Source organism: Desmodus rotundus, chromosome 11, assembly GCF_022682495.2.
Source record: "Desmodus rotundus isolate HL8 chromosome 11, HLdesRot8A.1, whole genome shotgun sequence".
In the NCBI taxonomy this organism is placed as follows: domain Eukaryota; kingdom Metazoa; phylum Chordata; class Mammalia; order Chiroptera; family Phyllostomidae; genus Desmodus; species Desmodus rotundus.
The window spans coordinates 3,452,684-3,474,710 of NC_071397.1; the positions used below are offsets into that span (position 1 = coordinate 3,452,684).

Here is a 22,027-nt window from a genome sequence, read left to right on the forward strand (position 1 = left end):
AGAGGCCACCAAGGCTAAAATACCCACCAACACTGCCGAAACCCAGGAGCCCAGGCCCCACCTGCTGGTTTGACTAGAAGCAGTTCATGCTCACTGTGCGTCTCGTACAGTTTGGGGCCGAGGGACTGTCTCCCTTCTTCCTGTCTTCCGGTCTTCCAGTTCCTTGCCTGTACCTCCCACTGGAAAAAAAAATAGCTAAGGGAGGCTAGGGAATGTAGTTTGCAGACTCCCAGCCTGTGTGGAATGGAGGAGCAGGTGGAAGAGCCAATAGCCAGCACATAGAGTGCGAAGTTGACACAGAGGCCCGAGGGGAGGCTCACAGACTAAGGTGGTGGTCAGGTCTGAACCTGGCTCCGTGGCGCAAGGCCAGTGCTCCTCCCAGTGCTCCTCCCAGTGCTCCAGAGATAAAACGGCACAAAGTAACGTAACTCAGTTCAGAGAGGGGAAGCTAAGGGTCGGCACCAGTGTTCTGTTGCTACCTGGCACCTGCCGTTACCATCACTAAGGGATATTCTATATGAAGCACCTACTGTGTACCAGGCATTGTGTGTGCATCCCCTCCAATTCGTCACAACCCTACGAGCAGCACAGTGACAGCACAGAGCCGCCTGGGTCACTCAGCCAGGAAGGGGCAGCTCAAGGTCTGCGTGGATCCAGGGCCTTGGGCTTTCTGCTTCCTACCCAGGGGACGATCGGTAGAGTCACCTGGTCTCTTTTTCATGCTCAGGACAAATGAATCAAATATTTAGACTAAAAAAGAAGAAAGCAAACCTTAAGAGAATTAAAATATACCATCTTTGCAATACTTTTACAAAATGCTTAGGAAATAAAAAAGTAAAGAAAAAAAAAAGGAAGAAAGGAAGGAAAAGAAAAAGGGGCCTGTCCTGACTGGTGTGGCTCAGTTGGTTGGGTGTTGTTCTGCAAAGTGAAAGGTGGCCGGTTTGATTCCCAGTCAGGGCACATGCCTGGGTTGCAGATTGGGTCCCTGTTGGGGCCGTACAAGAGGCAACCGATTGATGTTTCTCTCACAGATGAATGTTTCTCTCCCTCTCTTTCTCCCTCCCTTCCCCTCTCTAAAATAAATAAATGAACAAATAAAATCTTAAAATAGAGAGGGAGAAAGGAAGAAAAGAAAGAAAAAAAGGGGAACCCCCATGCAGGCAGCGCCGAGCTCCTGCGAAATTACTGCGGATGTGAGGAGACAGCCCGGAAACAAGCCCTCGTGAAAATACACAGACACAGCACCAGTGAGAGGGGAGCCCTGGGCCTTCAAAGCAGTACAACCGTTGATTATAGTCCAGGGGAGGTTTCATATTCTTACACATACAAAGAAATCAAAGCCATAAGAAAGGAATGATTTGCTTTTTAAGGAAAAAAAGGACATACATTTAAAGAAATACCCAGGACTTCCAGAAAAAAAAGAACACTCAGTTAAAAAAAAAAGACTAGAAATATCCAGAGATCATTTTTGCACACCAAGAAAGACCTGGAGAAATCACCCAGCAATTAATACAGGAAAATCAAGATAGGAAATGGGGAATGGAAAGAATAGCAGTACAAATTCTCATATAGCGCAGAAGTTTACACAAACAACATGAAAAACAACTCGGCAAAATCACTCAAGTTAAAATGTGCCTGTGGATGCGGTGGGCTCTCCCCACCACCACCCTGCCCTTCCTCGTCCCACCCCTTAGCACCCAGGCACTCATTTCCACGCTGCTGAGCTCTCAGCTGAGTTCCTCCCGGGAAATTGCCCTTTCTGAAAGGAGCTGCCTTGCCCAGAATGAGCATACCACCCCCTCAGGGGCAGGCTGTACCCAACGTGGGTATAAGGCCACGCTTCTCTGCCCCAATTTGGGGCAACTTCAGCCCCAGAGCTGACGCATTGCAGGTCAGCTTCTCCCCGTTCCCAATCCTGCTTCCTTCAGTTCCTTACAGGTGTTTCCCCAAAGGGGGGCACTCCCAAGCCGGTGTCCCGCAGGTAAACCTCCACATGTGTTTCCTGGAGAGACCAACCCAAGACAATCCATGGACTGAAACCCACCAAACGACACCTCGTATATGTGTTCATCGCAGCAATAGCGAAATCTTGGAAACAACAAAATTGTTCAACAGGAAAGTGGATAAACTGGATATGTTTATAAAATGTAAAAAAAAAAAAATGAAAGGACTGGAAGAAACACAAGGGGAAAAACTTACGTAATCTGGAAGTGGACAGACCTTTCAAGGGTCTATTGTATACCCCAAATTTCTAAGTCCCATACAGCACCCATGAAACTGAGAGTTTTTCCATTTCTATAAAATTTTACAAACAAAAATTTTACCATATACACATTTCAAAATTTCCAGGGGGCAAAATAAAGAAAAAATTTTAACCACGTAAAACACTTGTCACATAATCAGGCAAAGGGCTAACTTTCTTAATATACAAATCAATGAGCAACTCAATAGAAAAATAGGCAAAGGATATGAACAGAAAAAGAAACACTTAAACATATGAAAAGATGCTTAACCTCACTCACAGTAAGAGAAATACATATTAAAAGTATGAGATACAGTTTTTTGACTCACCAAATTAACAAATGCCACAAAGTTTGATAGCGCTGTGTGGGTCAGGCTGCACCTCACAGGCGCCCTCACTGCGGTGGGGGGGCGGATCGGCCAGGACAGCCTCTGCTGAGAGCCGCTTAGCAGCACCTATGAAAAAAAAATTTTAAATAATTTTGCTTCAGCAAAAGTAAAAGAAGTGCTAGATGTCCAAGACTACTGGTTTCCCAATCTAACATCTCCATTTTCTGTTAGACATAGGGAGTTGTTTAAATTCAATTTTAAAATCTCCCCTTTAATTTGTAAGGACGTTTCTCTTATTTGCTGGTTTTTAACTTCCCCCTTCCCCAAGTTACCTCCTTCGTGGGCCGGGGCAGTCTAGTGGAGAGAGCATCGATCGGCCTTGGAGGAGAAGGGTGGAAGCAGAGGGGACTTAGTAGTCAGGGCTGGAAGGACTGTTAAAAGTCACGGCTCCCCTCCCCCACCTCCCCCAAAGGGCCCACCCTCTCCCGACTGCAAGCTAGAATCCACCAGGCATTACACTGCCCAGGAGCGGGCTGGGGGAGCGGGCTGGGATCCTTGGACTTGCTATCACCCAATCTGGAACCTCCTGGTTGGAGAGAGCCTCAGGCAAGCCCCCTCCTGGCCACCTCTCATGCATGGGGGCCCCTGCTGAGTCATCAACGCAAGTCTAATTTCTTGTGATCAGGACAGCAAGCTGGCTTCAGTGACAGACCAGGCCACAGTGACTTTTTGTAGAAAGAATATGTCAGGCCTGGAGGCAGGTCCCCAGAGCCTCTTGGGTCTGTCCCGTACAGGGCCAGTCTGGAACAGGCCTCCCTGTAGTCCTCACCTTGCTCACACCATGTCCTGGAGGCTCCAAAGGCTCCCAGCCCACCCGGTGATCCGTCCATCAGCCTCAGCCCCACACAAGGGGTTCACGCTGCCCTCAGGTGGGGGGAAGCTCCCCTCTGGCCTCCTCGGTTATAAATTCCCCTCAGACACCACCAGCCCAGGCCTCTCAGCCTCCCAGCCTCCCAGGCCCTTGGTCCTCATGGACCCCTCCCAAGTCACCCTGCCTTCTTGGACCTTTAAGTCCTTAAGTTAATCCCCAGTGTCTTGCAGGAATCACGGAGGGATCCCCGAAGACCTTCATGCCCATCCCACCGACATCCTAGGTCCCCAGCAGTCTTGCCTTCTTCACCCTTCATCCCTCCTGCCTGCAGGCCCGGGGTCCTGGGAAGGGGTGGGCCTGGCCACAGAGCCCCTCCTCCCATTGGCCCGGCCCGGGGAGGGAGGGATAAAGGGGCGCCAGAGGCTCCCTGCCTCATTCTCAGTAGGGGCCGCAGCCAGGATGAACCCTGCCCGGCAGGAGGGCAGCAGCGGCCGTGGTGGGGAGGGCAGACCCCACTCCCCGTGGCCATTCAGGTAGGGATCTGGATCTCAGGGGGACACAGGAATGTGGAGGGAAAATTCTCTGGGGTTTGGCCTGGCCGTTGAAAGCCCAGTCTGAGAATTTGGGGGTGAATTCAGGGGAGGAGGGACTTCCTTGTTCTCCACCCCAGTACTGGAAGAGTCTAGAAATCATCTCCCAGCTCCTCAAAGTCCAGAGGAGGAGACTGGGACCAGAGGGGGTAAAAGGCGGACTAGGGCTGCACAGGTGGGTCAAAGCTAGCTCAGGGTCTGACCCTCTAGGGCAGGGATTTCCACTCGGCTGCTTTCCCTTTCACCTGACAGAGGTTTCTCTGCCCAGAAAATCCTCACAGCTCCCTGCCGGTGGGACCTGGTCTGCTGGTCACCTTTGCAGACCCAGCACTCAGCACAGGGCAAGCTGCTCATAAATATTTGAATGGAAACACTTCCGATGGAACGTTACACTGTTAAAGAGTCATTCTTTTGGGCGTGCTAGCTCAGCAGGCCTTCCATCAGGTCTGAACACCCTCGTGCAAATTCATTTGGCCAACAGCTAGAATAGGTGGGCTCCCCGGAGAGAACTGAAGTTTGGGTAAGGGAGGGATAATTGTGGATCGTAGGGTCTCAGCGTGAAGTGGTTTTCCTGGTTCCTTTTAGTGGAAGAAAGGCAGCCAGGTGGCTAGAGGGAGACAAAAAAAAGGCAAAGAATGTAGATGCCCGCTAAAGGAGATTTTCGCTCGTTCTGTCCTGGGCTTCGTGGAGGGCCAGGAAGGTGGGCATCCTAGACTAGCTCCGGGCCCTCAAGTTTCAAAACCCTGCTCAGGGGCTCGAATGGCAGGCTCCACCTCCCCCCTTTCTGGCCGCAACCCTGCCCTCCCCAGTCCCTGCCCTCCTCCCATCCCCCATCCCCCACCCCCCACCAACAGTCTGTCCTGATTTACCAGGCTCCCTGCTCAGGGGTCCATGTCTCCAGCCCCCCAGCCACCAAGCCCCTCTGCTGCCTCCTGTGACCCCTGGCTTCTCTGTCCCCACCCCTTGGCCTCAGAAAGTAGCTCGAGAAGCTCCCCAAACCCAGCAGCCCTCACCCCTGACAAGTCAATCTTAGTTAACTAGAGAATCACGGACGGGGTGAAGTGAGGACACCTGGATGTAGTGGCGGGTCTGTTCCTTTGCCTCTCTGAGCCTCGGATTTCGAAAACGAAAAATGACTCCTGACTTTCAAGGCTTGTTTTGAGAATTGAATGAACTAATTTGACACTTCCCCAAACAGAATGTGTTTCATTGGTATGTTAAGGGTGTGTGGGTGGAAGGCCCAAAGAAAACAACAAAAACAAGTTTGAGCAAAGCTGGCTTACAGCAAACAGGCTCCTCTGCAGAACTTATCAGAGCCTTTACCGTGTTCATGTGCGATAAGCAATAAGCAGTGTGGCTGTAAGAAACTGTAGTAGGAGGAGTTTCTCAGACTGATTGGATCACAAGGCTCTTAACCCACCTAGGGGCCAAGGCCCCCTCTGGAAGTGCGGGGAGAGCCCTCAGCTTGTGCAGGAGCTAGTGGGGCAGCCTCTCTAGGCAGTCCTGGAGGTCAGCCTCACGGGGGGGTCTGTGGGGAAAAGCAAAGCCTTGCCAGCACGTCTCCCCCGCAGAGGCTTCCCATTGGTGGACTGGGGTGAGGCCTGGGGGCCCTTCCTCTGAGGGTTACGGGCTCCTCCCCTGGGACGCGAGGGGCTCCTCTTGCGGTCACCCACACCTTCCACAGTGGCTCTCACCCCTCATCCAGCCCTCCCTAACTTCAGCTGTCACCCACTGATCTGGTCCCACCCCAGCCCAGCCTCTTCCCAGCTCCGCCCCACACTGAAACGGGGACCAGAAACAGCAGTTCAGGCATCTTCTCTAAACCTGGAAAACCCACACCCCCCCTCCATACTCCAAATTACCTCATGCTTTTTATCTTAATGTAAAAGGTTATCGCCTCTAATGTACTATACATGCTCCTAGTTAAAAATAAAAGGAGCATATTACTGTTGTTTTAATTCCAAAAGATTTTTTTTTTTACTGTGTAAAGTTTTAGTATTTAGCATGAGCCAGCTGCACTCAGTGTAGATGATCCCAGTTCTGTTGGCATCCAAAGCATCACAGCCAGGAGCCCGTCGAGCATCTGCCTTCTTCTCCCCATCAGGCCGGATCAGGTGTTGACCTTGGCCACGTCAACGTCACAGAGTTTCTTCACAGCCTGTCTGACCTGCTGCTTGTTGGCCTTGACCTCACAGTGAACACGAGCGTGTCATCTTCTATCTCCTTCACGGCTGACTCGGGGGTCAGGGGAACCTGATATGGCGCAGGGGTCAAGCTTGTTTCTCGTGGGGGCGCCCTTCCGAGGGCACTTAGGCTGCCTTTGGAGCGGTGGGAGGTGGTGACCGTGCGGACCACCTGTGGCTGTGGACGCCTTTACTGCTGCTTTCTTGGCCTTCAAAGCCTTTGCTTCGGCTTTGGCTTTGGAAGGGGCAGGGGCTTCTTTGCTTTCAGCGCCATCTTCGTGAAAAGCCTAAAAGAGTTTAAAAAGATGTTTTTGAATAGAAGTTACATCACTAAATCCTATGCTTTTCTCCATTTCTGAATCTTTCTTCTCCACGGCTGGCACTTCAGGCAATATTTTAAGGGATGTGTTTATTTTCATTAAAGATTTTATTTATTTATTTATTCTTAGAGAGAGGGGAAGGGAGGGAGAAAGAGAGGGAGAGAAACATGGTTCCGTTGCCCCGGGATTGGGTCGCAACCCTGGCATGTGCCCTGATCGGGAATCGAATACGTGACCTTTCGCTTTGCGGGACAAGGCTCGAGCAACTGACCCGCACCGGTCAGGGCAAGGGATGTGTTTAAAGCATTCAGCCCACAAAACTCGCCCTCGGTCTTCCTGAGGGGGCTTCTCCATCTTCCCAGGCCTGGCAGGGGGAGCGCGGCCTGTGTGGGGCCCGCATCCACAGGATTCCAGGCGGCTCGCATTGGGGCTGCCCGTGAGCTTGCTGTGCAGGCAGCTGACCAAGTGGCAGGCGAGCGGGGTGGGCTTGAGTGCGAGCCTTGTTCTCATTGTGTATCCGGCAGTGTCTAAGTACCAGAGAGATTCAACACATAATGCCATCCGCTTAAAAATATATAAACAGGCTCTTGCAGTTTTACATAATTCCTCTTTCTCCTTGAATGCCTATCCTATTCTACTTCCCCCCAGAATTGTATTCTGATATAAATATTTTTACTCTCAGAAGTCTTTTACTGATCACAATATTGTATATTCCTGCAAGAAAAATATCTGTGAGACAGAACTTTAATTCTTTTTTTGATTTAGACATTAGTAGCACTCAATCAAAACAGCTTAAATCTACTATACACTTTAGCAATTAATTACTAAATAATAAACCATTTTCTTTGGAGACATACTCTCCTGCGTAGATGGAGCTGCTGCTCATGTACCCATGAGTAAATATTACTTATTGCCAGAGTAAGACAGGGCTCAGCACCGACGTCGATCGGTCGTGATTGTAAATGGAAGCGCTGAGAAATCTGTTCACACAGATACGTGGGTGGAAATGAGCACAGTTTGTTACCGTAGGGGCACTCGGTTCTTTGAATTTCCTCCGGATTAAATGCCCCAAATTACAGTGGCTTATCATCAAAAATGGCTGTGTAAAGATCTCACTTCTTACCCCAGGCCCGCATAAAAGCTTCCATAAAAATAACAACAATAGTAACTACGGATATTATTATAAATATATTACGTAATGCTGTAATCCTGATCACTATGATAAATAGTGATTATGACCGCTGGCCCCGCCCCCATGGCCTCCCCCGCTGCTGTCTGAAGCAGGTGCCTGCCCCGCCAGCTGTTAATTTCTTGTTCATCGTGAATACTTTTTGCATTAATTTTGATCTTTTAAAAAATTGCTCTAAAGTGTGATTTTTTCTCTATCACTTAGGTGTACTGGTATCCCCTGAAGTTTGGGGTCTGAGGCGATCGCCTCCCTAGCCTCCCCCAGTCCTGGCCCCAGTTTCCAGGTTCTCTGCTCCACCTCCTGTGGCCTCGGTGGGGCTTCCTAGGCAGACTCCCTGTCCAGGGGCTCCACCCGTGCTTGAAAATGAAGGACCAAGTGATGACGGTCTGGGGCCTTCACCAGCAAGACCCGGTGTCTGCCGCCCATCTTTCCCTCCCTCAGCTTGCTTCTCCGCCAGGGCCTCACCTCAGACAGAGTCTGGGTTGTGGTGCGGAGCGCTCTCGGCTTGGCTGGCAGTCTGTGACCTTTGTCCCTGCCTTTCATGCCCTGGTCACTTCACCTGTGGGCTTATTCCCCTCCAGGCAAGGATGCACACAACAAGAGCAGTGGTCCCCTCTATCTTGTACCTGTCCCGGAGCTCTGGCTCAGGCCTGGACATGGAGTAGATTCTCAGTGAACGTCTGCCCAGCTCAGCCGCCTCCCACCCTTTTCCACCTCACACCCTGACCTTCAAAAGCCCCTGAAATAGTGAGGATGGTGGTGGTGGTGGTCGTGATGGGGATGATAATGATAACAGCAGAGTGATGATAACAACTGATATTTATTGAGGGCTTGCTATGTGCCAGGTGCTTTACCTGCACTGTCTCATTTAACTTTGACATCACCCCATGAAGTAGGTACTAATATTATGATCGTTTTACAAATGAAGACACGGAGGCTTGGAAAGGTGGAATGTCTTATCCAGACTTACGTTACCAAGAAGTACCAGGCAGAAACGGCTATACAACTTGTGGGACCCAGTGCAAAATGAAAATCAGGGCCCCTTGTTCAAAAACTTAGTAACTTCCAAGGCCCTGACTGATGTGGTTCAGTGGCTTGAGCACTGGACTGCAAACCAAAGGGTCGTGGGTTCAATTCCCAGTAAGGGTACCTGCTCGGGTTGCAGGCCAGGTCCCCAGTATGGGGTTTGCAAGAGGCAACCACCCATTGATGTTTCTGTCCCCCTCTTTCTCCTTTCCTTCCCCTTTCTCTAAAAAATAAATAAATAAAATCTTTAAAAAAACCCAACAAACTTAATAACTTCAGACGACACCAGCACAGCATTAAAGCACATGAGCACACAGGCTTGTGCCCACCGAGTCAGCTCCGCTACCAGCACTCGAGCCCAGAATTCTGACTCTAGGACCCACACGAGTAGCACTAGGAGGAGGGGATAGTAACCACTGCGATTTACTCAGCACCTGCTATGTGCAAAATCCACAGAATCTACAGGCACCGCCTCACAACAACCCTGAGGCATTTTGACCCTCACGGTTAAGAGTGAGTTTCCCACCTGGGGTTACCCAGTGGGGCCGAATTTGAACACAGAACCCACTCTGGAGCCCGTGTCCTTGTCATATCACGCAGCCTGTCGACGACTGACTCAGGTCATCTTTTAGGACCTTCGCCCACACGGCCTATCACTGGGGGTCGAACAGCCACTTTGCTCAAGACAGGAAGGTGTCCCAAGTGTGCAGATACTTCCAGCGAGGCTTCTGCTTCCATGGCAACCGATGCAGGTGAGCACCCCTTCTTGTCGAATGGGAGCGGGGTGGGGGTCACAGGAGGAATGGTCCCTCGTGGGCCATGCATCTCCCTTGAGCCTCTTCTCCGCTCTGCAGCAACTTCCAGGCTGAGCTAGCTCTGGAGAGGGTATCCCTGTCTCCTCAACTCTCTCCTCCCCACGCAGCTATCAGCACCCACAGCCCCCTGGCTGCCTGCAGCGGGGCCGCCATTCGGAGCCACTCGTCACTCTGCCAGGACCTCTGCTGGGGCTGACCCGAAGGGGCTCGGAGCCTACCTACTTGCCCTCAGTGGCTCTCACCAGCTGGGGCACGGAACTTGGCCCTGAGGGGTTGGCCAGCCAGAACGAGGAGCTTGGGGGCAGCTCTTGGAAATTCCTGCCACCATCACGTGAGTCATCAAGGGCACAGCAGGTGGGCACAGTGGGATCTGAGGCCCCAGTTCCTGCTGTCCCTGAGCAAGGTTTATTGTTTCCTTCCCCCTCTCCCTCCTTGAGATTCCCAGCTACAGAGAAACTTTCCTCCCCCTCGGCTGGCTGCCCTCTGTGTTCCAGAAGCAGAATACCCTGGTCCCGATGTGGCACCAAGCCACATCATTTCAAACGTCAGCTCCACCATTTAATAGCTGTGTGATCTTGGACAAGTCGCTTAACCTCTCTGGGCCTCAGTTTTCACATCCACAAAAGGGCACTGGTAACTACCTACTGCACAGGGTGGTGTGAGGGTGTGATGAGTTCACGCGTGTGATGTGCTTAGCAAAGTACCCAGTACCTGGCACAGAGAAAACATTCCATGTTAGTGGTTATTTTTTCAACTGTTGTTGTTATTCAGCACTAACAGAAACATAAGTCACACGTGTGACTTTTTGTAACAGCTTTATTGAGATATAATTCACAACCCCCAAATTCACCAATTTAAAGCCTCCAGTTCAATACAATATAGTATATTCAGAGTTGTCCAAACATTACCGCTATGTAATTTTAGGAGATTTTATCACCCCCCAAAGAAACGCACTAGTAGCGTTCTCTACCCAGCCCCGCCCCCTTCCAGCCGCCGGCTACCACTAATGTACATTCCGTCTCTATGGGTCTGCCAGTTCTGGACATTTCATGTCAAGGGAACGATATGAAATGTGGCCTTTCGGGCCTGGCTGTTTTTACTCAGCATGATATTTTCTAGCTTCACGCATGTATCACGGAGCAGCACTTCATGCCTTTTTGTGGCCAAATAACGTTCCACTGCACAGACAGTCCTCCTGTTTTATTTATGCATCGGTTGACGGACATTTGGGTTGCTTTGCTTTGGGGCCGTTATGAATAATATTGTGAGCATTCGTGTACAAATTTTTCTGTGGGCATATACTTTTATTTCTCTTGGGAAAATACAGAGGAGTGGAATTGCTGGGTCGTATGGTAACATGCTTCATATTTTGAGGAGCTGCCAAACTTTTTTTCAAAGGTCATATTATTTTATAATTCACATATGGAATTTAAATTTTCTAGTAGCCACACTAAAAAGAGTAACAAGCAACAGATAAAATTAATTTTAATAATGCTTTATTTGACCCAATATATAAAAAGTTATATATCTAATATCGATACCATTATTTCAACATGTAATCAGTATAAAAATTATTACTGAAATACATTAGTTTTTTTTTATACTAAGCTTCAAAGTCTTATGTGCACATTACAGTGCATCTCAGTTTGGACAAGCTCCATGTCAGGTGCTCGGTAGCCGCCTGTGGCCAGTGGCGTCGGGCAGCACAGTTACACGTAGTTGCGTTAGAGACGTCACAGTCCTGGCCGGACTCTGGGCCGCAGGAGGCAGGACTTCGTGCTCCCACAGAGCCTTGCGTGCAGCAGCCCATCCGTAGATGCCGCTGGGATGAGTAAATGAATGAACGGACCCAGTTTTCCCCGACAGCTGCCGATGGAGACCACAGCTACTCCCAGGAGTCTCCACCTACGCCACAGCCTGTCCAGGAGCTCGTGGCCTCCCTTCAGAGCATGGACCTCGAGGTATAGCCGGTTGTGGGGGAGGGGGAGGAGGGGGAGGGGTGAGAGAGGTGTGGCCATGCCCGACCCCTAGGATGCCCAGACCTGCTGGGCTGTGTTTGGGGTGGCAGTGCACATGTGTGGGTGGGTGTTCCCTGACCCTCCCCATGGCTGCAGAGGGAGCAGGACAGTCGGGACGTCGTGTGTGGCATCTGCATGGACAAGGTGTGGGACAAGCCAGAGGCCAAGAGGATCTTCGGCATCCTGCCCAACTGCACTCACGCCCACTGCCTGGGCTGCCTGCGCACCTGGCGGAAGCGCCGACAGGACTTCCCGCTGGAGGTCATCAAGTCAGTGTCCTGGAGAGGCCAGCAGGGAGGGGGCCGAGCGCCCCAGAGGGGCGTGGGCTCGGAGGCCAGCCTGCGAGCCGTGACTGTCCTCTCACTTCGCAGGGCCTGTCCCCAGTGCCGTGTCCACTCCAGCTACATCATCCCCCACAGGTTCTGGGTGAGCAAGGGGGCTGAGAAGGAGCAGCTCGTCAGGAACTTCAAGGCTCGGACCAGGTAAGGCTGGGGGCGGGGCATGGCCGGGGTCAGGGAAGAAGGGAAGGCAGCCCCTGGTCTGTTGCAGCTCAGCCAGGGCTTCCCCACACATCCCGGAGGTTCACAGTGATGGAGGTGGCAGGCGAGGGTGTGAGCTATTTCCACTATTTCTGAAAGCCCAACAAATAAACTCCCGTCCTGAGTGACCGAGACAGCAGCAGCAGAGCAAGGTCAAGTTTCTCTTTCTAGTCGGGCTCAGGATCGATGCAGGCAACTCTGTGTTATATGCGAGAGCGAGATCTCTCGTTCCAGGAACTGACGGACTCAGACTCTTAAGAGATTTATAGATGGTTTATTGGCCAAACAAAGTTTTTACCTGCGCAGGGGCGAACTCTCCGATGAGAGCCGCGCCAAACGCTCACAGGCTAGCTCTTTTATAGGGTGAGAAGCAAGCAAGCAAGTTACAAAAGCAGGAGTTGCTGTTATCTCTGCATAGCTCTTGGCTCTGGAGGAACATTAACCAGATGTTAAAATTTTCTTTTGAAACCCTGTCTCCTGTCGATAAGAACCACCTGTCCCACTTAATTTGTACCCTCAGTTTAAAGATAAGGGTCCAGACCCGAGATGAGTCCGGCACCCAAAGTTTTATGGCCCTCTAACTAATTGGCTATAACTCAGAATGAGCCCTCTGCAAATCACGTATTGTTTACCTTTACTTTGGCCGACAATGTTGTTTCTCTCCCCTATCTATTCTGGTGACCTTCAAGAGGTTTTCTGCTTAGCAATGCCTATAATTGCCTAGCTCTCTTGCCTAGCTCTCAACATTCCCCCATTTCCTTGTTGGCACTTATGAGTCAAATCCTTGAATCATCTTCTTCATGGGGAAGGATAGTGTAGGGCTGGGCCAATACTATCAGCTTGACGGTCTCTATCCTTTCCTTAATAAAAGACGTAAGCTTATTAATGACGATGGGGCTACAAGTTAAACAGGAGTATAATTAATAAAGGCCTACTAATAGAGGAAATCAGGGTAGTCAGCTATGGGGACATCTTATAGATTCCTGTGTACTACGTTGGTTTTTCTAGCTTTTCTTGTTCTTTCAGTCTCTGGGTTAAGACCTTAATACTAACTCTAATTCTCCCTGAATGAGGGCTGCAGCACTGAGTGCGGTGGACCCTAAGATCCTCACAGTGGCTACTATGGGTATAAGGGGAACTCTCTTCTCCCTAGTCCTGGAGGGGAGAACAAAATCTGGGTTTCCTGCATAGATACACTTGGGGAATTATGTACCCAGTTACACAAAACTCTGGATAAGAAATTGGTGGCAAACAATGGTACACCTTGAGTTCTGGATCCTATTACAAATCCCTTCTTGGGGCCCTCCTCTTGGCTGCACCCTGCTTCAATCCTTCCTTTCAGATATATAACCCCTTTATAATTATATAAAGGACAATGGACGAAGGTCTCATCTTCTTGTAACTGCTTCCGGCTGGACATGGACGTTGTCCTACCTAACCTTGGGTCAGGGGTGCCCTGAAAGGGGGTGCAGCATGGAGGGAGTCCTTTCCTGTAAGGGGAAGGACCTTACAGAATCCAAGTCAGTTGGCTGTCACTGCAAAGTTGCAGGCTCGGTGTCCAAAGGCTGGCCTTACTGGACAGTTGACATCCTCGTGGTATTCTGGAGGTGAAAACAGACTTGGCAAGAGAGTTGGAAGGCACAATTAAATCATAATTACTGAATAACAAAGGCAGGCACCTAGGTAAAGAATGGCTCATCTGGAGGAAGTTGTATGAGACATGCTACACCTATCCAAAACCCTGTGGCTCACTACACTTCGCTCGGGCTGAGGGGAATATACCAGGATTTCCCTCCTTTCAGATCTCTGGGCCCTTTCTATCTTGGCTATTAGGACAGAAAAAGGAAGATAAGCTCTGAAGTGAAGCCTACAGACCACTCAAACCCTTTAAAATTTCCCATGTCCTGCATTACTTGCTGGGCTAATTTTAACCCTCCGCCGACCGTACTGAGTTCATTGTAGCCCGGCTTCCTTCTAAGTTCATAACAGGAAACCTGGTGATTGTTTTGCTGCAACAGCACTAATTTCTTCAAGCCTGGCCTCAACATTCCCCCCTTTCTCTTGGACGATGGGTCAAACCCTTGACCAGTCGGTCTGGGGTAACTTAGTATATGGTTGGGACAACACTATAAGCTTTATAGTATCAATTCTGTCCCTAATGAAATTAAGAAGCTTGTTTATTTGCATAAACACACTAAGAGCAGCCTGGATCGCCTATGATCTTTAAGTTCGCTTCGCTGGAACTCACTCAGGGAACCTTTAGACTGACTTTTAGTCCGCCCCTCGGGGCACAGAAGCAGAGCCACACATCTGCCACCTGGCTTTGCCTGTACCAGCTATTTCACTTAAGTCCTTGAGGCTTCCGTTGTGCCTACAGGTTCCTTTTAGCCGTCTTTCAGGAAAGCAACCTCTGTTCCTTCCCTGGAAAGACTGCCATGAACCGCACAATCAACCAAGGTACCAGGCTTCTTCTCGTGGGCTTTTGCTAGCTTCACAAGTCAATCCCAGTTCCTCAGGGCTTCCTGGTGACAACCAGAACCCAGACATGCCTCCTTCAGGCGTGACATTCCAGTCAAAGCATCGGTTAACAAACTATTAATGACTGGTCTTAATGGATTTATGCAGAGAAACCTTATGTTATTACTCACTCCTTCAGAATGCCAAATTCTGGAGGGATCAAGTAGGGAGAAAAATACTAAGTGCGAAGGAAAATCCTTTTCCTTCTGATATCTACTAAGATTGCATCTCTATGCCTTATACCTTCTATTACTGGCCCTATACACTTTCTTTCCAAAACTTTCATAAACTTTTATAACCTTTTATACACCTTTTCACAAACCCTCTTCTATCTTCACAGCTTCCCACAGACCTTCTGCAACATCTACTAACCTTCTGTATCCTTTCATACATCTTCATTTACATATCTTGCACTTTCCCTTGTTCACTTTCATACAGAGTGTGAAGTTTTAACTATCCCTGGAATCCTCAATTTTCTTTTCAGAGAAGATACAGAACAAAATCTAAAACATAGACAGAGTTCTATAAGAACAGTACACAGGTAGAGGCATCCTCTTGCACCAGTGCGTCTACTGGGGCCTCCGCAGAGACATGCTATTTAGGTCCCGTCTCTTGGCAGAGACATGCTCCTTTGCCTCAGGCTGAAACACATATCAGGCCTAAATGACCCTTCCTGGGTCCTAAGTGGCAAAGGCATTCTCTCTAACCGGTTACAGGCGACCTTCGCTAGGTCTTCAGGTGACCCTAACTAGGTCTTCAGATACAGGGGGTTTCTGATTAGAAACAGAAGCAAAATGAAACTACATTCCTATAAAACTAGAAAACAAGTAGTTGAGGTTTCCTTTCCTCCAGGTTTAAAACTTTCACAATCTTTCTATATATTTTTGCCTATCCAGATTTAACTACAGTTTACCTTTAATTCCTGCTCCTTTCCCACCCTGGGAAGGACTGTAACCTTTTACTCAGCACTTAAACTCAGTACGTGGCAGCCAAAAGTCCCTACCAGTACAGGCATCTTCTACTCAAAGTTCCTAGATATGCAGGGATATCCTGCAGCTTTTTGAAGATTAGACCTTGCAAACGCCCCATCAACTCCGCCCTCTGGGCTGAAGTTCCTTTTGGCAGGGCTTGCTGCCAAATGACTTCAGTTTCCGTGGTTACCGCAGCCCCGCGTACCGCTGCCCTTCCCTAAGGAAACTACTGCTATCCGAGAACAGAGTGAGCCCTGGTTTTTCGTATGCCTTATCCCGCAAGTCTGGGCGCACGCCTGTGACCCGCTCTAATATTTCATGGCAGCTATGCATGATGGTTGGATCAGGGGCTGGCAGCAGGGTGGCTGGATTCAAGGCGGCGCTTTTCAGGAACTGGACTGCTGGGGGATTCAGCAACTGCACCTGGTACGGAGTTAGCCGTGCATTAGACAACCAGCAATCAGGAGAGGATTTCAAAATTCTCTCTATATGATGTTTCCCAATTATCTGCAAATTCTGTCCAAGGGTGAGCTTGCTGGCCTCCTTCACTAGCATGGCTGTGGCAGCTAGAGCTCGTAAGCAGGCTGGCCACCCTGAGGCTACTGGGTCCAATCTCTTGGACAAATAGGCCACGGGCCTTCTCCAGGGTCCTAAAGCCTGGCTCAGCACTCCCTTTGCAATGCCTCCGTTTTCTGCTATGGCTGGAACAGCTTTCCTAAATCTGGCAAAGCCAATGCAGGTGCAGATACCAAAGCTGCCTTAAGCACCTCGAAGGCTCGGTTCTCTTTTTCAGTTCAAGTTATATTTCCCTCTTTTCCCCTCGTAAGTTCATGGAGAGGCTTAGCCAATTCTGCAAACCCTAGAATCCAGAAGTGGCAATATCCTATTGCTCCCAAGAACTCCCACACCTGCCTCTAGTAATCTTTCTAGGAAAGCAGCTGAAGATTCCTCCCTCCCCTGGATCACTTCACTAATCTTCCTAAAATTGGTGGGCTTCCTAGCGGCTGCCTTTAATCCCCTCAACAGAGCCCTGCGATACTGAAGGAGCGCGTCCCTTCCCCCCCGCTCGTGTTAGGGTCTCAGTCAGGGGGCTGACTGGGCAGGATATCCTCTACCTCCCTCCTTCCCCGCCGCAGTCTCTCCCTCTTCCCCCATAACTGCCTTGGCGGCCCCTGAGAGTATTCTATCCCTCTCCTCTGAGGTAAAGAGGGTCTGTAAGATCTGCTGGCAATCATCCCAAGTGGGCTGGTGCGTTCTAAAAATGGTCTCCAGGAGGGAGATTAAACCCTGAGGTTTCTCAGAAAACGGGGGGGGTTCTGATGTTTCCAATTATATAGATCACTAGTGGAGAAAGGAACATATAGCAACTGAGAGGGTGCTCCGGCAGGGGCACCCGGTCCGGGCGGTGCCTCACGGAGTGGCAGAAGTGCCGGAGGTGCTGGGGACACTGGGGCCTCCTCCCCTTCCGTAGTTCCCCCTCGGGTGTGAGGAAGGCTCCCGAGTGTCCCTCCCTCCTCCGGCTGGGTAGAATGCGGCACTTCCCTCCTAGGGTAGGGAGGGAGCGCATTCAAGGGATCTAACATGTCCTCCCCAGGATCTGGGAGTGGGGGGTAGAGTTCAGGCACCCTCCGCCCTCACAGCGAGGAGGGCTCCAGGAATTTCTTTTGCTTCCTCTTCCCGCGGCTAACAGAGCCGTTCTTCCGCGGGAGGCACTCCTTCTTAGACATTTCTGAATATAGCCTGGCTTGTCTGGGGCTATGTCTACCCACACATCGATGTAAACTATCTGATCGGGGTGTGGGGCTCTATAAACTGTGGCCTGAACTGCAAACAATACCGGGAGGTCGAAAATTCCCTCTGCAGGCCATCCAACACCAAAAGTCGGCCACTCTAGCTGGCAAAGAGTCTGCAGGAACTCCGGATCGAGCTGCACGCTCCCGTAGCCGCGTGCACGATGCTGGAAATCAGAAAAGTTATTCAAGATGCAATCAAGCGGGGAGTTCAGGGGTGGACTCCCGCTGGCCTATTTTCATGTTAGTTTCACATAACTGAGACAAACACACAAAACAAAACAAACAGAAATGACAATTTACTTGCACTTCGTCCGCCTGGCCTCTCCTCTCGCGAGGACTTAGGTCTGTCTTAGCTAAGGCTGCCCGCGTAGAGTCCGGGTTAAACTCCCAGCCGTTATGCCATATGACAGACTAAGGAACCGCAGGTTAGGACCCACGCACGCTCCGTAGGCTGTTGCCTGTGGAGCCACACACTCTGTCCTCACACAATCAAACACAATGTTCACACTCCTATTTAGACATACCGCGGTTGTCACATTCACACATCGCAGCGCAGCGCAGCGCAAAACGAAACTAGTTCCAGATGCGACGGCGCGCAAAATGAAACTGTTACCAGACGCGACAAAAAACCCTTGTCGCGGGGAGCCGAGCTCCCCCTCCCCGGGGAGCCAAGCTCCCCGTCCCGAGGGCGTCCCCTCCTTGGGAGTCCCCTGGGTGGAATTCCAGTGGCGTCCCACCTACCACCTCAGGGCCCAGACCCCCTGGCCAGGTGTTATACCGGACGGACCATCTCCCGGCCCAAATCCAAACCGGTCTAGACCTCTAAAACTCATAATGAGGATCCTCGTTGTCGCTTACCCAGTCTCCCTTTCAGTTCCCAGATGGAGAATCCCGCTGGGGCCTCCAAATGTTATATGCGAGAGCGAGATCTCTCGTTCCAGGAACTGACGGACTCAGACTCTTAAGAGATTTATAGATGGTTTATTGGCCAAACAAAGTTTTTACCTGCGCAGGGGCGAACTCTCCGATGAGAGCCGCGCCAAACGCTCACAGGCTAGCTCTTTTATAGGGTGAGAAGCAAGCAAGCAAGTTACAAAAGCAGGAGTTGCTGTTATCTCTGCATAGCTCTTGGCTCTGGAGGAACATTAACCAGATGTTAAAATTTTCTTTTGAAACCCTGTCTCCTGTCGATAAGAACCACCTGTCCCACTTAATTTGTACCCTCAGTTTAAAGATAAGGGTCCAGACCCGAGATGAGTCCGGCACCCAAAGTTTTATGGCCCTCTAACTAATTGGCTATAACTCAGAATGAGCCCTCTGCAAATCACGTATTGTTTACCTTTACTTTGGCCAACAATGTTGTTTCTCTCCCCTATCTATTCTGGTGACCTTCAAGAGGTTTTCTGCTTAGCAATGCCTATAATTGCCTAGCTCTCTTGCCTAGCTCTCAACACTCTGGTTCTGGCGTGGCTTTTATTTCTGATGTTTTCAAAACAGGACAGTAAATTGATAGGAATACATACTGTTTGCTTAGTAACCTTGGAAATTTGCGTCTCAGAGGAGACTAAAAGGCAGCCCTTGGAGAGAGGGAAAATTTGGATAGGTTTTAATCTTCCTGGGGAGGGAAGACATTTATCCACGACCTGGAATTAGCTACAACTCCAGGTTCTTAATTCCACCTTCCCAAGGGGTTTTTTACACTTGCAATATTGCAAAGTGTATTTGGATAAATGGTGGCATAAAGAAGGTTTTGTCTACCTGTGAGACATTCAACCTTGTCGGGAAGGCGCCTGGATTTTGCCTGAGAACTGTAATAGCTCCGTCAACAGAGTTACTGAGACACCCGCCTGGGTGAGTCTCACAGAGGGGGAAGTATTTGAGCTGGTGCTGGGAGAGGAGTAGGGGCTCCTCGGGGGGAGCAGGAGGCACTCCAGGCAGGGGGAGGCACTCCAGGCAGGGGGAGGCCCAGTTGGGGGTCTTCGCCCGGGGATGGTAGGCAACAACGTGGGGGGTTGTTACGTACGACAGACTTCGCACACCATGAACTCGATGAAGTAGAGGCTCTTACATCCTCAAACTGCGGAAGAAGAAACTGAGGCGTTTTCTCTAGGACGTTAAGTAAGGAAGTGGGTTTGAACTGGCGTGCTGACTCACAGTGGGTGACGGAAGGGACTATGGTGGCTGTACTGCCTTGAGAGGAAGGAGGACCAGACCGGGTGGCCACTGTTCAAGAGGGTCAAGGGAAAATGCAAGATGACTCATGTTACCCCCTGGGTGACCACGGACTGCTGCTGTCGTGAGAGCTGGGTTGGGGGGCTAGTGGGAATTCGGACAGGTCAAAGCGGGGGTTTTGTAGGCTATCGGGATGGAGTGGTCCTGGCGCTAGCTTTGGTCCAGTGGGAGGCGGAGGAGGCAGAGAAACAGCTGTTCAGAGGACTTCCCAGACTTCCAGCCTGCGTGGCCAGCAGGGTCCTGAGTTCTCACTGGGACCGGAGGAAGTTGGGAAGGACTCAGCTGTTGGAATCAGGCAGAGTGATGACGCAGGAAAAAGGCTACAAACATGCCCTCTGTCCCCTTCATCCGTCTTTCTCACAAGAACGCCGCTTGCTCTGAAGTGGGTCACAAGTTACCCACGTACCCCTCCTGTCTCTAGCCTTTCACAGAGTGAATCTGAAACCTCAGAAGTGAGAAACTTTGTAATCAGTTTCATTAACTAGCAATTGTCAAATCATGAGAATAGGAGATTGTTCTAACTTGGTTACAGAGACGTACTTTAGGGTTCTCCCTCCCCGCTCCTTTGGTGGTATTACTGAAACAGTTCAAAGGAGGAAAGGAGATTCCCAGCTGACTGCTAGCACCAGTCCAGACGGTGGGAATTAGAGAAAGCCCCCCTCCTTGAGACTCTACTGCCATCTGCTGGGAAGCAGTTGTAATAAATGTAAAACCAACACTGATGCTGGTTGCTGAGCCTGAGTAGAGGTGGTTGGTGGCTTTGTGCCGAGTCCAACCTGCCAAACCTTGTGTGTCAGCCTTCAGTGCCCCTTGATTCAGGGGCAACAGGGCCTGAAGGTGACGAGTGGTCTTCTCTCCTCCTGTCATCTGCCCCCATAGCCAGACCCCGTGCCGGTTCTTCGTGCGGGGGAACGGCCGCTGCCCCTTCAAGTCCGACTGCATTTACCAGCACCAGCTCCCGGTTGAGCCCCCAGCCTCGGATCCTCGCTGCCCTGAGAGCTTCCAGCTGGCCTCTGGGACTGAGGTGGTAACAGCAGGGATACGGGGCGTTTTATAACAAGTGTCTGTGACAAATGTGAAACCTGCACCGCGTTAATGGAGCCCGTTTAAATGAGGCACTGCCCGCTCTTGGGTGGGAGCCCAATTCCATTGTTCCTGGGCCATCAGTGTTGAAGCGGATAGCTTTTCACTGATTTCTCCCTTCACTCCCAGGTGCTGGGCCCAACAGTGTTGCTAGAGGACAGAATGCTCACAGATTATGCCCTGGCCGTGGCCTTCTGGGGTTTCGAACTCCTGCTGGATCCCAACAGTTCTTACTGCAGTCTCCTGTAGCCAAGATCTTGGGGGGGGGGAGAGGCGGGGTTTGCTAGGTGGTAGGTCTTTCCCTTTTGGGGTTTGTTGGGGGATGAAAATAGCCAGCTCTCCATCTCCATGACCAAGGGAAGAAGGGTGGGGGGCTCTGGGGAAAGGGGAAGTGTTCTCACTCTCTCCAGGGCCTGGGATTTTAACCTTGCTCTTTTGTAGAAGGATTGTGAAAGAAAACCAATAAAATGCACCTAAGCCATCACTCCTGGTGTCTGAGGAGTGTCTGCTCACAGCCCAGGTGCCCTGCCCCCATCCCAACCAAAGGAGGCTTCTGCCTTCCGTCTGCTGCAGTATCGACCGTCACTCAGCCTCTGGAAAACTTCACGTAACACTCCTGAGAGTATGAGTGGAAAGGGCACCTGACATCTTAGTGTTATAAAAATAGTAATCCTGTCACAGATCCCAAAAAAGTATGTGGCAGATCCCCCAGCGTTATTGAGTCACACTTAGGAATTCCCTCCCTGCTCTCCTTGCAGTGGCCAGAATGCAGGCCTCGGTGGGCACAGGTTGGAGCCACCACGAAGTCAAGCTGGTAGTTGAGGACGGATGGGCAAGGCACTGAGGGCTGTTTGGCATTCCGGCTCTGCCCGCCACTGGTCAGGGCCTGCCCCTACAACAGCTGCTCCCTGGAAGACCAAAAACACCTCCTCTAAAGTTAAAATTGCTAACCTGATACAGAGGTGCCTAGAAAAAGTTTCTTGGCTGTTATTTTGGCCTTTGTGGAGCAGGTACTATCTAAGAAATACTCCTTAGTTTTTTCCTACAACCCCCTTGAAGTTACTAGGAAATTTTTTAAAAAATTAGCAGGAAATTTTTAAAAAATATTTTATTTATTTTTAGAGAGACAGGAAAGGAGGTAGAAAAAGAGGGAGAGAAGCATCGATCGGTTGCCTCTCACATGCCCACAACTGGGGGCCTGGCCATAGCCCAGGCATGTGCCCTGACTGGGAATCAAACTGGCCACCTTTTGGTCAGCAGGCCAGGGCTCAATCCACTGAGCCACACCAGCCAGGGCAGAAAAGATTTT

At 50.4% G+C, this 22,027-nt stretch overlaps 1 protein-coding gene across 1 annotated transcript; it reads left to right on the plus strand.

The window, feature by feature from the left end:
* Positions 1-11,701: 11,701 nt before the first annotated feature.
* On the plus strand, positions 11,702-21,008 carry LOC112302449 (E3 ubiquitin-protein ligase makorin-1-like). Its single transcript, XM_045193448.3, has 4 exons — positions 11,702-11,852; positions 11,955-12,065; positions 20,515-20,659; positions 20,848-21,008. The coding sequence occupies exons 1-4, from the start codon at positions 11,719-11,721 to the stop codon at positions 20,965-20,967; spliced, it is 510 nt and encodes a 169-aa protein (XP_045049383.3). The 5' UTR covers positions 11,702-11,718; the 3' UTR covers positions 20,968-21,008.
* Positions 21,009-22,027: the final 1,019 nt, after the last annotated feature.